This window comes from Orbicella faveolata, unplaced genomic scaffold (genome assembly GCF_042242905.1).
Source record: "Orbicella faveolata isolate gen_17 unplaced genomic scaffold, um_ofav_v1 contig_46, whole genome shotgun sequence".
In the NCBI taxonomy this organism is placed as follows: Eukaryota; Metazoa; Cnidaria; class Anthozoa; order Scleractinia; family Merulinidae; genus Orbicella; species Orbicella faveolata.
Window position 1 is genome coordinate 10,177,613 of NW_028301576.1, and position 12,780 is coordinate 10,190,392.

Consider the following 12,780-nt stretch of genomic DNA (forward strand, 5'->3'; position numbering starts at 1 on the left):
TCTGGTACCCGGTGGAGGCAACTCATATTAAAAGGACTGGGTGCTCGTCGAACCTTCTAGAACCTTCTAAAAACGCGGTATTGGTGTTCAGCCTGAAAAGGTCCACAGCGGGAAATTTTACAGTAACTTTTAGGGTATTGAGCCAAAAAAATATGACAGAAGATAGTGTTTTAGAATTGGTACCTCTGAGGGGTTTAAAAAGTTCAAGACGCCCACAAAACAGGGTCTTGGTAGCTCTTAGCGGTTCTTTTCAAAATTTCCGAGGAGCACTCCCGTCCTTTTTATATAGAAGTCTTCCCGGGGTTTGGTAGCCCGTAGGCAGAGTATTTTTTGAGTCTGGTCAAACGCTACTACCCATTGAAAGTTTTCACAGATACGGTTTATACCTGGTGCTGGTTCATTTGGAACTTATTCTTGTCAATATTTTCCAAGCCTGTACTCAGTTGCCCATTCTCAACTGAAAATCAGAAAGACCGCTCTCTCCTACAGAAGGCGGGAGAGCTGTGTTACTATGGTTACTTTTGATGGTCATGTTCTGCTCGTTAATGTATTGAAACTATTTTGTTGTCGCACCATCTGACGTGCACGCGGAGAAAACATAAGGACTCATTGTTTGCGCATGATCTTTGCATGAGACCACTAATGATCCGTGATATGATCACCAATAAAAACAGATCTCTCACGGTGTAATTGTCACTATAAAATGTTGCTTACTTTTGCTGAAGCTTTCTTTTAAAATCTTAAATATTATTAAAAATGTACATCGCGCTCAAAATGTAATAAATCTCACGTGATTTGAGCAATCTTGAGTTATTTATTAGCATGACTGTTAACACGCAAGCCGGCTTCTTTAACAATGTTCAAATGATCACTTTGTAAGCCGGGAGTTATCAATTAACCAATCAGGTAGTCTATAGCAGCACTAACAAAAGGGAACAGCAAAAATGAGGAAGTTGTGCGGTCCTCTATCAGTTTGTTCTCTCGCTGTTTTTCGCAGGATCCTCCGCGAACCTGAATTATCATCATCATCATCATCATCATCATCGTAGTCGTCGTCGTCGTCGTCATTATTATTATTATTATTATTTAGAGTTGTGACATCATTTGATGATATAAGGTCAAAAGAACATGCAAAATATGATAAAATCTCGGCATTATAGGTTCAGCAAAAGAGTGCTACCGGTCGAAGAATCGAAGAAAACGAGAAAGGTTTCAAAAATTTTAGGGGAAAAAAGCAGTATGTACTAAATTTCTTTTTCGATGATTTGCGAACAGGAGCGGACCTTATCACTCAAGGTAACCAGCGATTTTCTGCCCGTCAGAAAACTATATACAACGCAACTCGTAAAACGCCTATTTCCTGTCAAACTATCGGATACGAAGGCGTCCGTCCGTGTTACATTACCACTAAACGATTAAATTAAGGTCTATTATTGGGATAAACCCGGTTAAAGTTGGAACTGCTGAGAAAAAATCCATGCGAAAATCTTCTAGGCGACGTTTTCTTTTAACTGGCGCGTAGAGAAATGATAACGATGTGCTACTGCTGCTGATGATGACGGAATCAAGTTTCGATTCGTTTTATGTCCTGACAAAAGTGCACACTGAAGAAAGAAATTTCACGATATGTATCATATAACATCGTGTGAGTGTTTCGTTCACCCACAGTTTATTGCTTACTATACAGCACCCTGGTTTTCGATGCCATTGAAATTGTGGTTATTGCATAGTGAAGAGAAATCCTATTGTTTACTGTAAGTTGTGTTCCTGAAAGTGTCGTTAATATCTTTACTAGTTTCAGTGTTTTCCTTCGTTTCGACAGGCTCCGAATAAAACGTGACAGCCAAACTCTCGTCTGTAAACAAAAACAAAGGTGTGGCTCATTAGGGCCATTTAAGTTTTACGAGTTCAGCATTTACGCTTTCGTTTAGTGAACGTTGAAGGAACGCAACTGTGCGTTTTTTTCAACTTAAAAGAATTAAAATAAATTTCAGACAGAATATGTAAAAAGACTAAATTACTGGTATGGTTGCCTTACTGGGAGTAACTAAGCAGATTGCCAAGGAAAATCCCTTTCTTTGTTTCTATGTTCGCTTTCACTCAGATTTGAAGCCCACTGTTTTTCTCGCCTAAAAGCTAAAAGGAGTGAAATGTATACTCTGAAAGCGATTGTAATATATTTATTCATTAGTTACCTGAATCGAATCGAATGCGATTAAAAGGCCCCATTGTATAAGCAAAAAAAAAAAACACCGATTTTACATTGCCAGATTGATGACAATTTTCCTTTTTAAACGCTGCAACAAACGCTGTCACTCAATCAACACAAATTTTTATAAAATATCGTTTAAAGATAGTTCAAAATTAACGAGCTTAGCAGTTTCAAAGAGAGACCTGCAATTTATTGAATGACTTTTTTCCTCAGCACCTCTGACATCGCGATAATGTGTCTGAGATAACATTATCCATTGTAATCCTATTTTCCGCGGTCTTTCTGTTGGCGACATCCTAAATCGTCCGATCTTGTTATAAATGAATCGGCTTTTTTACGGTTGTCATAAAAATGCGCTAAACAAAAATGAGATAATGGAATTGACTGCCGTTAAAAGCTGTGATTCTGAGAAATTTCCGTCAACAATTTCGCTGGACTATTAGACTGAGGAAGTTTTAACAAGATTTGCCATCATGCCGTATACAGTACATGGAATTAAATCATGGCGCTTATAGATAAATGCGCTGGCGATTGACTGCTGAAAATGATCTAAAATTTCACACTTTTCCCACCAGACTGCAGATATCAGGAAATACTACTTTCAAAAATTCCAAGCAAAGCCTTATTTTCCGTGTTGACGTTTTGCCTACGTTTTTTCAGTTTCCCACAGCCACTACACCTTTAAATTATGCATTGTGTCTCAGTCCATTACTTGTTCAACCAATTTCCATATTGTTTACCAGAGATTACAATTGTTTTCACAGTAAAGTACACTCTTATTTGTGATTTATTGCCCATTTGCCAGACAATCAATTTACCCCTCACCGCTGCCGTGAATACAAAAGACTCAAAGTAACAATGTCGTCAGTCTCTCGCGCGATCCCTTTAAATCCGCCCTCGCCTTAAATTTCCTTGTGGGCACGATGTTGAATTTAATTACACCCTGATTACACATTCAATTTAAAATATCGTGTTAGTGCGAAGTTGAATGGAAGAATAGATCAACCTGCACTCAAACTGACAGGCAACTCGGCGGAGGCAGACCGACACACATGATTTTTACAATTACCGCGCCGAACAATGGAGCATCAAGTATTAATAACATAAAGGAGTCGCCGAGAAGGTTCGTTCTCTTGACACCAAGCTGATTGCCACATTCCCACTTCAGTCCAGGAAAGCGAAAATTTTCGAGTTCACCGTCATACAAGCTTGTACAAAAATCTTGTTAATCGGAGTTGATATCACGATGAGTCAAAACCAATCGGAGACAGACCCTGTGAATCCCTGCCGATTTATAACCGACTCTGTCGAAGATCCCGAATACTTGTTCGTCCATAATCTTATTTGTTCTATTCTGAACTGCGTGTTTCTCCTTCCTGGCATCTTTGGAAATGTACTGGTTATTTTAGCGGTATGGAAGACGCCCTCGCTTCAAACTCCCTCCAATGCGCTACTGTTGTCTTTAGCCACGTCCGATCTGGCCGTCGGACTGTTAGCCCAACCGGCGTTTTCGGCCTGGCGCATCTCACAGATGGCAGGCGATATTAAGGTGCACTGCGTGGCAGGGGTAGTGTCCGAATCTTTCGGCTGGCTTCTCGCCGGAGTTTCCTTATTTACCATCACTGCAATCAGCGTCGAAAGATTCTTAGCTGTTCACCTTCATCTGCGATACCACGACGTTGTGACCAGGCGAGGAATCGCCAAAGTAGTCCTGAGTTTCTGGTTGCTCTGGATAACGATCACTATACTAAGATTTTTTGTCGTGAACAGGAAAATACTTCGAATAATCGCCGTCAACTTCCTGGTTATAACATCCGCGATAATGTTTCTTGCATATATCATGATTTATAGACTGGTACGCCGACATCAGTTGCAAATAAGGCGGCAGTGTTTCACGAGATCGCCTGATGACAATCGTAACAAGGACATTGATATGGTACGATATAAGAGATCCACAATAACCATGTTATACATTCTAGGGTTTTTTCTCCTCTGCTACTTTCCATTTCTACTCGTTATGTTGGTGGAACTTGCCACTGGAGAAACACTTCAATCAAAGGCCGCCTATCTCTACACGGTAACATCAATTTTTATCAACTCGGCATTAAATCCTTTAATTTACTGTTGGCGCATGATGGAAATACGAACGGCGATACGGAAAATAATTACCTCCGGAAAAGTCAACTCTATAGAACCAGAGAAGAGTTTTATTGTTACTAAAAAAGGCCCATCTCTTGAACTACAGACTATACAGCCGTCATTCGTTACAGGAAATGGAGGGTTACACGCCAGTAACCAGTCGATCAATTCTAGATCTGATTTAATTAACTCATCAATTGCGAAAACAAGTGATGTAAGCTGGGAGTAAATCATCTTCCGCTAACATATAGACGAGAAATGCACGCAACTCATTCGGCAAAAAAAATAATTATAATAGTAACAAGACAAGCGCCAATGATGCCTTGATTAGGTATAGAGAACACCACCCATCCCCGGGAGAGAAAACACTGGCTTAATTTAAGATCTAGAATTAGACTCGGAAAAAACCCAATACTCAGTAGTCTGTTTGTCACCCATGGCCTGTTCAACCTCTTGCGCACATGACTGTATAAGATGCGCATGTAAATTATAGGTAAGAACTCGGAAAAAAGGGAAAAAAGGAAACAATTTATAACATCGGGATATCATTTTTATTTATCTTGGTTTTTACAGCACTTAACATTATCAAAGATGTCGTATTTCCATGAGTATCCTTTGAAACATGTGTCAAGTTTGAATAATTAACAATTATTCACCGAAGTGGAGGTGAATAGTACCTGCTATTCACCTCCGAGCTAGCCAATCAGAATGCGCGGAAAGCTATATTCACTTGTGTGGTATATACTATTAAAATGAATTACAACATCATTCACCCTCGTCCTCAGGGCGCTTCTCTCTTCGAAAGTGAGAAGGTCGGGAAAAGTCTCTAGATTCGGCCGGTGGATTCTTCCATTTCATTTTTTTCCCTTGATTTTTCCAATATTTACCAAATAAAGTAAGTTACGCAGATAAATTTCGATTAAAAATGCTGCAAAAATGTCGAAGAAGTCCAACTGTTTCTTCTTGAAATCTATTTATTTGTTTGTTTCTTTTTTGTGTGTTTGTATCTCCTGAGTCTCCAGTTTTCCCACCTTTTCCATTCTCGGAAGGGAACGTGCCCTGGGAATGAGCTTGCGTTTTGTGTTCTTTTTCCAAAAGGGAAACTCCCTGGCTATAAAAAGCCTCTTCCAGGTTATCCCTATACAGCATATATAAGTAGACCTTCCCATAAAGCACCGCTCAAACTGACTAGGTTATCAATTATGAAATGCTATCAAGTAAGGGATTTTTAAAACAATTACTTAATCAATATCAAGTTGACGGTATTGAGTGTCCGAAACTCGTTAACTTAACCCGCACTCAAGGTGATATAGCACGACCGGCATTGAATCGCTACTAAACTGTAAACGTAATAACATATATTTCAGTCAGCTACTCTGACACTCAGGATATAGACAATAAAACGCCTTTTAGACACTTTGGAGTGCAGGTTCTTGTTAACTTTCCATAAAAGTATGTTTATGTGCTGTTTAAGGACAAACACTACTCGGTTTCTTATCTCAATCGTGATTTCAGTTAATGCAATATTTCAAATGACAAAGCGAAGGATAACAATAATGAATAAATAAATTAAGAAATAAATAACTAACTTTATTCAGTAACGTTTCAAAATTCGAGCTCGCTGTAAAACAGTAAGCTAATTGAGGACACCTATACTAATAAAAATTATAAAATCCAGTCGTAAATAAGATTAATTCTAAGATTACGAGACGTAGTTAATTACAGCATAAAAGACAACTATTTACAATTTTGGCTCATAAGTTAACCTATGCTAATAAAAATGATTAAAATTCCAATCATGCAAAATTGTTTCTAATGTACAAGGCAAGGTTAGTTAGAACATAAAAAAAAACAATTGCTACAATTTTCGCTAATCAATTCGGTCAAGTTTAGTTTTCTTACCCGACTTCCAAATTTGTTCAGGGTTTCTGACTTTCTAAAGTCTTCGTTCAGCTTTGCCCACAGTTTAGGCCCTAGATATCTCACGCTGTTTTTCCCAATAGCTCTTTATGTTATCTGTATTACGTGACACGTCTTTGTACAGCTGAGGTCATTTGCGAAAGAGTGCAAGTACAGCTGATCTGTATTCCGGCATGCGGATAGCGTATAATACAGGATTTGCCAAGGAGTTAGCATAAAATAAAACCAGCAATGCATTTTCCAAATGGAAATGCATTGAGGCGGGCAGTGACTGCACTATTTCAAAGTTAACGAGATAAGAGACATAATAGTAAACAACGAATGGTAGATACAACAAAAGAGATACGGTAGTCACAATCAACAATGTCAAGGTCAGTTTTCTTTCTCTACTGGCTGCGCCATGGTGTTGAGGCTGCACTCCACAACGGACTTTAATAACAATGGATGAGTAAGAAACACAAATAATCAACAAACAAATTGAATAAAAGATAACATGTAAGATGAAATAGATCTTTTTTTCTTCTAAATATACAAGAAGTGCATCAGAAATTGCCACTAACGTAGCTGTAACCCAAACAACGGTAATTATTACTCCATAAACCCGTTTCTTCAACACGTGATGTTTCAACGGCAAGAAAGTCACGTGCACCCGTTCTAAAGCCATAACGGTGATGTTTGTTAAAGAACTGTTAGGGAGCAAACATGTGAGTGTTAATACTACATAAGTTGCCCGATCTGCAATTGAGAGCCTCTTCCACTGAATACACACTGCTCCAGACAGATAGAACAAATCATAAACAGCAAGTCCTCCAACCAGCAGATCTATAACTGCCAAATTTATCACCAGGTACGTGCTACGCTTGCGGAGGTTACGGTTTCTCGCAAAAACAATTATCGTACAGAGGTTTAGTGTTACTATAGCAACAGACTCGGCTAAGGCTGCAGTCATCCAGGGTATGCACTCAGGTAAAGAGACCATCTCAAAGCTCTTGCCTTTTGTTATTGCTCTTAGCAGTAATTACTCGTCTGTCTGCGGAGAGAAGTGAGTTATCGTTGTCAATTTTTTTTTACGCAATATATACGGGTTATTGACCAAGTGTGAGGTCAAGATGGCTGGATATTGGCCAAGTTCTTTTTTTGCGAGTTTATGGACCGAGGCGGAGTCGAGGTCCATAAACTCGCAAAAAAAGAACGAGGCCAATATCCAGCCATCTTGACCGAACAAGCTTGGTCAATAAAGGATTTATTATATGGCTTTCGGGGAAATTTTTCTTGCGGGACACGGCGGGTAGTCCCGAGCGGACAAGATAGCCCCATCTTGCCCGCTCGGGTAGCCAATCAAAGCGCAGGATTTGATTCATCTTGCCCGCTCGCGGAGCTTGCCATATAATAAGTCGAATTATTTTCTCCTTTTGATTGGTTCTTACTTATGATCAATTGGAGGATAAACGCATAGATGACGTCATTTGCATTTATTTTATGCTGTTGTAAACCAAATAAAGCTATTATTGGACAGCTCATTTCTTTTATCAACAACTTCATTGACTTCCAAGAGTGAGCCCTTTCTTTCTCTGGTACTGTTGTGATCTATCAGTAGTGCTTGTTATGCTCAAATCCTGTACCTCTTTTAAAACTTTTTTTCTTTTTAACCTCAACTCAGTTTGTTTTGTTACTGTTTGAATGAAATCGGTTATTTAGTCAAGACTAATTTCCAGTTTCAAATTAATCCGACGTACGCCAGATGTAACAAAGTTGCCAGACTCCTCTTGATTCCTCTGTTTTATAGTAATAACAATAGTAGTAATAATTTATTTAATGTCGAAAACGTGGGAAGTGTCTGCACAATCTTCCGAGCCAGAGGCTCATGTTGAAAACGCTCGACAACAAATAAATAGGATCTAAGAACTAATTACCAAAATGAGGTATTAAAATGTTAGTAAAAACTTTAAGCACTAATCCTTAAAAGAGATTTACGTGCAGGAGTTACACGTACACCCTTTAATATCGCTAAAGCATTTACGAAAACCAGCAACGGTCTCAGTCACGTTTCCAATAATGAACTTTTGGAATAAGCAAACAGTCTTAAGGCGAAACTTCTTTCAGTGGAAAGCATCAAAGAATTCATCGTGGGTCAAAAGCGAAAAACTAAACAAAACAACAACAACAAAGAAAAACAAAAAGAAACAATACAAAGAAAACAAAATACGATATAGTTTAAGCTTTAACGGTTTCTTCAAGTTTTTGAAAGAAGTTGGAGAAACCAGAGAAATCACAAACATACCTTGCGCACAGTAGGATAAATTGCTCTGCAGTTTCTACATTAGTATTTTTTGAAGAGACAAAACTGACTACGAACACAAGTTCATTACCGTACAGTTCATCCAGATAATGAAACTCGCTTGTTCCTGTTTGGGTAATTTCCAGTACACACAGCAAAGTCAGCAAAGTCAGCAAACCCAGGAACTATTTGCGAGAGCCAGCATCGTGTCATTAAATTTCAGTCACTGGTTCTCCGATTCCTTGTCCAAGAGAGTCCAAGAAGTATATATGAAATAATTCATATTCGAACTGCGGTTGTAGATGAAAGTGAAAAATGATCATCGCAGTAAATTTTCCAATTTAAGCAATTGGAAAGAAGAAGCCTGAAAAAAAATCAGGGCTTCAACGGGATCCGAACCCGTGACCTCCGCGATACCGGTGCGATGCTCTACCAACTGAGCTATGAAGCCACACATTGGGAGCGAGATCAATTAATTGAATTCATATCTTCCCGTGAGGAGTGAAATGATGTGAAGTATATATGAAATAATCCATATTCGAACTGCGGTTGTGGATGAAAGTGAAGAATGATCATCGCAGCAAATTTTCCAATTTAAGCAATTGGAAAGAAGAAGCCTGAAAAAAATCAGGGCTCCAACGGGATTCGAACCTGTGACCTCCGCAATACCGGTGCGATGCTCTACCAACTGAGCTGTGCAGCCACACATTAGGAGCGAGGTCAATTAATTGAGTTCATATCTTCCAATTGCTTAAATTGGAAAATTTACTGCGATGATCATTCTTCACTTTCAGAATCCAAGAAGTCGACAAATACTGAGTTTGAGACGACGCAAAAATTTTTTTGAGTCCTCAGATGAGGAAGATTTTGTGAACAATTTTTCGAAATTTCAGTGAAGCATAAAGCGAATTTCTGTTACACGGCGTTAGCTTTTGATGGTTTTGGCATCATTATTTTTACAGCTCAGTATGTCAGCTTTCTGTTGGCTTTTTAGACAGGTTGTTGGCTTTTTAGACAGCCGATCAAAATAGGAAAATTGTAACAGCTTTCCGGTTTTAAAGCTATTGAATTGCTTTTCTACTTCTGAGTGACTTCTTCAACTCACATTTTTACAACTCATGTTTATTTTTTCAACATTTCCTATTAACGTGAATTGAAGTTGTGGACTTACATTTAAAGAAAAACAGGAAAGGGAACACGAATCGTGCTCTTCGATAATTGTGAAATTCTTATTCCGACGCGAAGAAACAATTGACAAGTTTTTATAATTGTATAGTCGTTTTTCCAGTTGTCCCGCGCGCGGCCGTCTGATTCTAGCTAAGTAATCGCGTCCTACTTAGATCCAAACAGAATTTTCAAAATTTCGACACTAAGTGGTCATTTGTTAAAATGCTTATTGACTGAGTTAGGTCGGGCCGGACGGGAAAATATTTGGCTCTCGTTCAGGACGTACGGACCCAGCGCAGCCGTCCGACACGACCTAACTCAGTCAATAAGTACATACTATTTCGCTCGCGAAAAACAGATTTCGGTGCTTTACTACTCTACCAATGGATTATTTTCACAAACAGCGCCACTAATTTAAAATTTCTTTTCCTCTTGAGACTTCCTTTCAGCTGCTTCAAAAGTTAAACGTTGTTCCCTTATGTCATATCACTTCTCAAATAATCTCTTTATTACGGTATAGCCGAATTGAAATGTCGAAAACAAATTTGTAGTTTGTTATTATTAAAAGCGTTAGTACCAAAGGGAGCGATAACTTATTATTATTTTTTTTTTTTCAGCGGTAGTCAATTAGCGTTTCGCTCCATAAGTCGTTTTGTTACAACTGGAAGTCGATTCACTACACATCGATCACTTTGATAGCTTGTGGCCTGAAGCACGTGGCTTGTCTAAACAGTCATAAGAATATGCCGCTTATTAACAGGTTGATCACGTTTTTATTCGGTTCAACTATACCCAACCTTTTAGGCAGCTTAAATGAGCTCTATAAACGAAACATTGGATTCGAAAGGCAAAATTGCAATTTTGCAGCTGTTTCTCAATTTTTGTAAAGAGGTGCATAAATTATTTACGCGAACAGATCACACGAGACTCTGACATCTTTTCAGATATTCGACAGTTTCGCTGAGCGACTGCGTAAATTGAAAGCGTTCTTTAAAAGCCGTAAAAAACTGTAATGAGATCAGCGTTCGTATACGATAACTTTAAGCTGTGTAAGGCTTTTTACTCTTACACTCTTTTTTTTAATTTTTATAAGAATATTGTTTTTCCAGCCGAGGCTCAATATTCTCATTTTTTTTACCGATTGTAGGCTGAAAATATTCTAGTAAATATTCTTAGATCATAGCGTATGACTTTTCTGTTTTCGAATCAATGTCTTTGGCGTCTGGATGGTGTTAAAGCCTGCAGGCATTCTGATGCCTGAAGTTATGACCATATCATATCCGGCTTTTAAAAGCCTGATACAGGGGTTTCAATAAAAGCCGGTTACCGGCGGTCAACCGCCGCTTGTAGGACCTCTTATCGCCGTCTGTTTGGATTTCATTAACGAAAATAAAAATGAGGCCCCTTTACTGGTCACAGCCGTCTATTACACCTTCAGTGGCCGCTTATAACTAATGTTATTGAAACCTTTGCGTACAGCTTGTGTTGTTTTTGTTGCTTTTTGGCACGTTTTGCTGTTTAGAGAAAGGTGGAATTTTATACGGTTTGGTTAAAAACACTAATTGTATACAAGAGATTATGTTCGTGAGCATATTCTCTTGTGTAAAGCATTTACAAATTTTCAACCTACAAAATTTGTTCTTAAAATATTCTTAAAAGTTCGCAAATTTCAGCCCCGATATTCTTATAAATTGTATTGTCATAAAAGAGAAGGAGTGCACAGGCTAATTTGAATACAAATGTGTAGTTGAAACTTTAAAGTTTAGGGTAACGCTTGGAATAGCAAACTTCGAGACATGTAGAAAAGTCAATGCACGACAAAAATCGAACAGTTCCAGTCGTGGTAATTATCGCAAAGTTCTTCTACAGATTCTTTTCGAGGGAAGTCATCTCAAAAATATGCAGTCTTGTCAATCATTGTAAGAATATGCCACTTATAAACAGGTTGATCGCGTTTTTAATTCGGTTCAACTATACCCAACCTTTTTAACAGCTTAAAAGGGCTCTATAAACGAAACATTAGATTCAAGAGGCAAAATTCTAATTTTACAGCTGTGTCCCATATTTTGTAAAGAGGTGCATAAAATATTTACCCGAACAGATCACAAGAGATTCTGACATTTGAGTTGTGTTTTCAGATATTCGACAGTTTAGAAGCACTGCGTAAATTCAAAGTTTTCTTTAAAAACAGTAAAAACTGTAATAAGACCAGCGTTCGCATGCGTTAACTTTGAACTGTTTGGCTTTCAAGACATAAGACTTCTTACTCTTACATTGGCACTGTCTGCTTAGTGTTGGGGGACTTCATCTCCTAAATTAAAGTAAGTAAAGCAAGTCGAAGCAAATTAACTCTAAAACTAAGGGCTAAACCTCCTTCAGGTTCCAAATGTTATTAAATATGATTATGATACTTTCAAACAGCAACCAACCTAGCGCTAGATAGAAAGGATCGATTAGCCAGCAAAACATTGTTGAGGCTAAACGTTCAGTGATAAAAAAAAGGATCAGCAAAAAGTTTAGAAATTCACTCAACCTACCTTGTCAATAGAAGACTTAGTTCCCAGTGAGTGGTCAAGATATTTATGGAGAACTGCCGGACACAATGCAAACATTAAACGCTAAGGTAAATGTAAGTAGAAGAATGAATTAAGCGTAAAGATGTCATATGTCAAAATGCTCTTGTGTTTAATAATAATAATAAACTGAACATTTTCCCGTCTCGATTTTCAGCTGTCTGGGATCAAAAAACAAACATCAATTTGGTAATCGAACTTTTTGAATAAGAATTTTGTTTGACGCTACTTACTAGAGTTGTTCAAACTAACCATGGTAAGACGAGGTGGCAAAACAGTGCTCTTTTTATCAGAGAGGCTGATATCTGTGGGAAAAAATTTCAGGGTTATAATCCATCAAATATTTTCGCTCGCATGCGATTGGTCTAAACGCGACACGTGTCTGAATATGCCCCAGCTAAAACTGGGGAATATCCGAGTAATACTCCCCCATTTTCAAATTATTTTGGCTTTATATTTTGACCAAGCGGAGACCGGGCCTGTGCAACTGA

The 12,780-nt window shown here is 38.3% G+C and overlaps 2 protein-coding genes across 2 annotated transcripts; one reads left to right on the forward strand and one right to left on the reverse strand.

The window, feature by feature from the left end:
- Window positions 1–2,826: 2,826 nt before the first annotated feature.
- On the forward strand, window positions 2,827–6,206 carry LOC110050542 (adenosine receptor A2b-like). The gene has a single exon (XM_020756468.2). It carries the CDS (start codon window positions 3,459–3,461, stop codon window positions 4,578–4,580), a length of 1,122 nt encoding a protein of 373 aa, XP_020612127.2. The 5' UTR covers window positions 2,827–3,458; the 3' UTR covers window positions 4,581–6,206.
- Window positions 4,880–12,415, reverse strand: LOC149098319 (uncharacterized). Its single transcript, XM_089278231.1, has 2 exons — window positions 12,254–12,415; window positions 4,880–7,301 (listed from the first exon to the last, which is right to left on the reverse strand). The coding sequence occupies exon 2, from the start codon at window positions 7,248–7,250 to the stop codon at window positions 6,402–6,404; it is 849 nt and encodes a 282-aa protein (XP_089134357.1). The 5' UTR covers window positions 7,251–7,301; window positions 12,254–12,415; the 3' UTR covers window positions 4,880–6,401.
- Window positions 12,416–12,780: the final 365 nt, after the last annotated feature.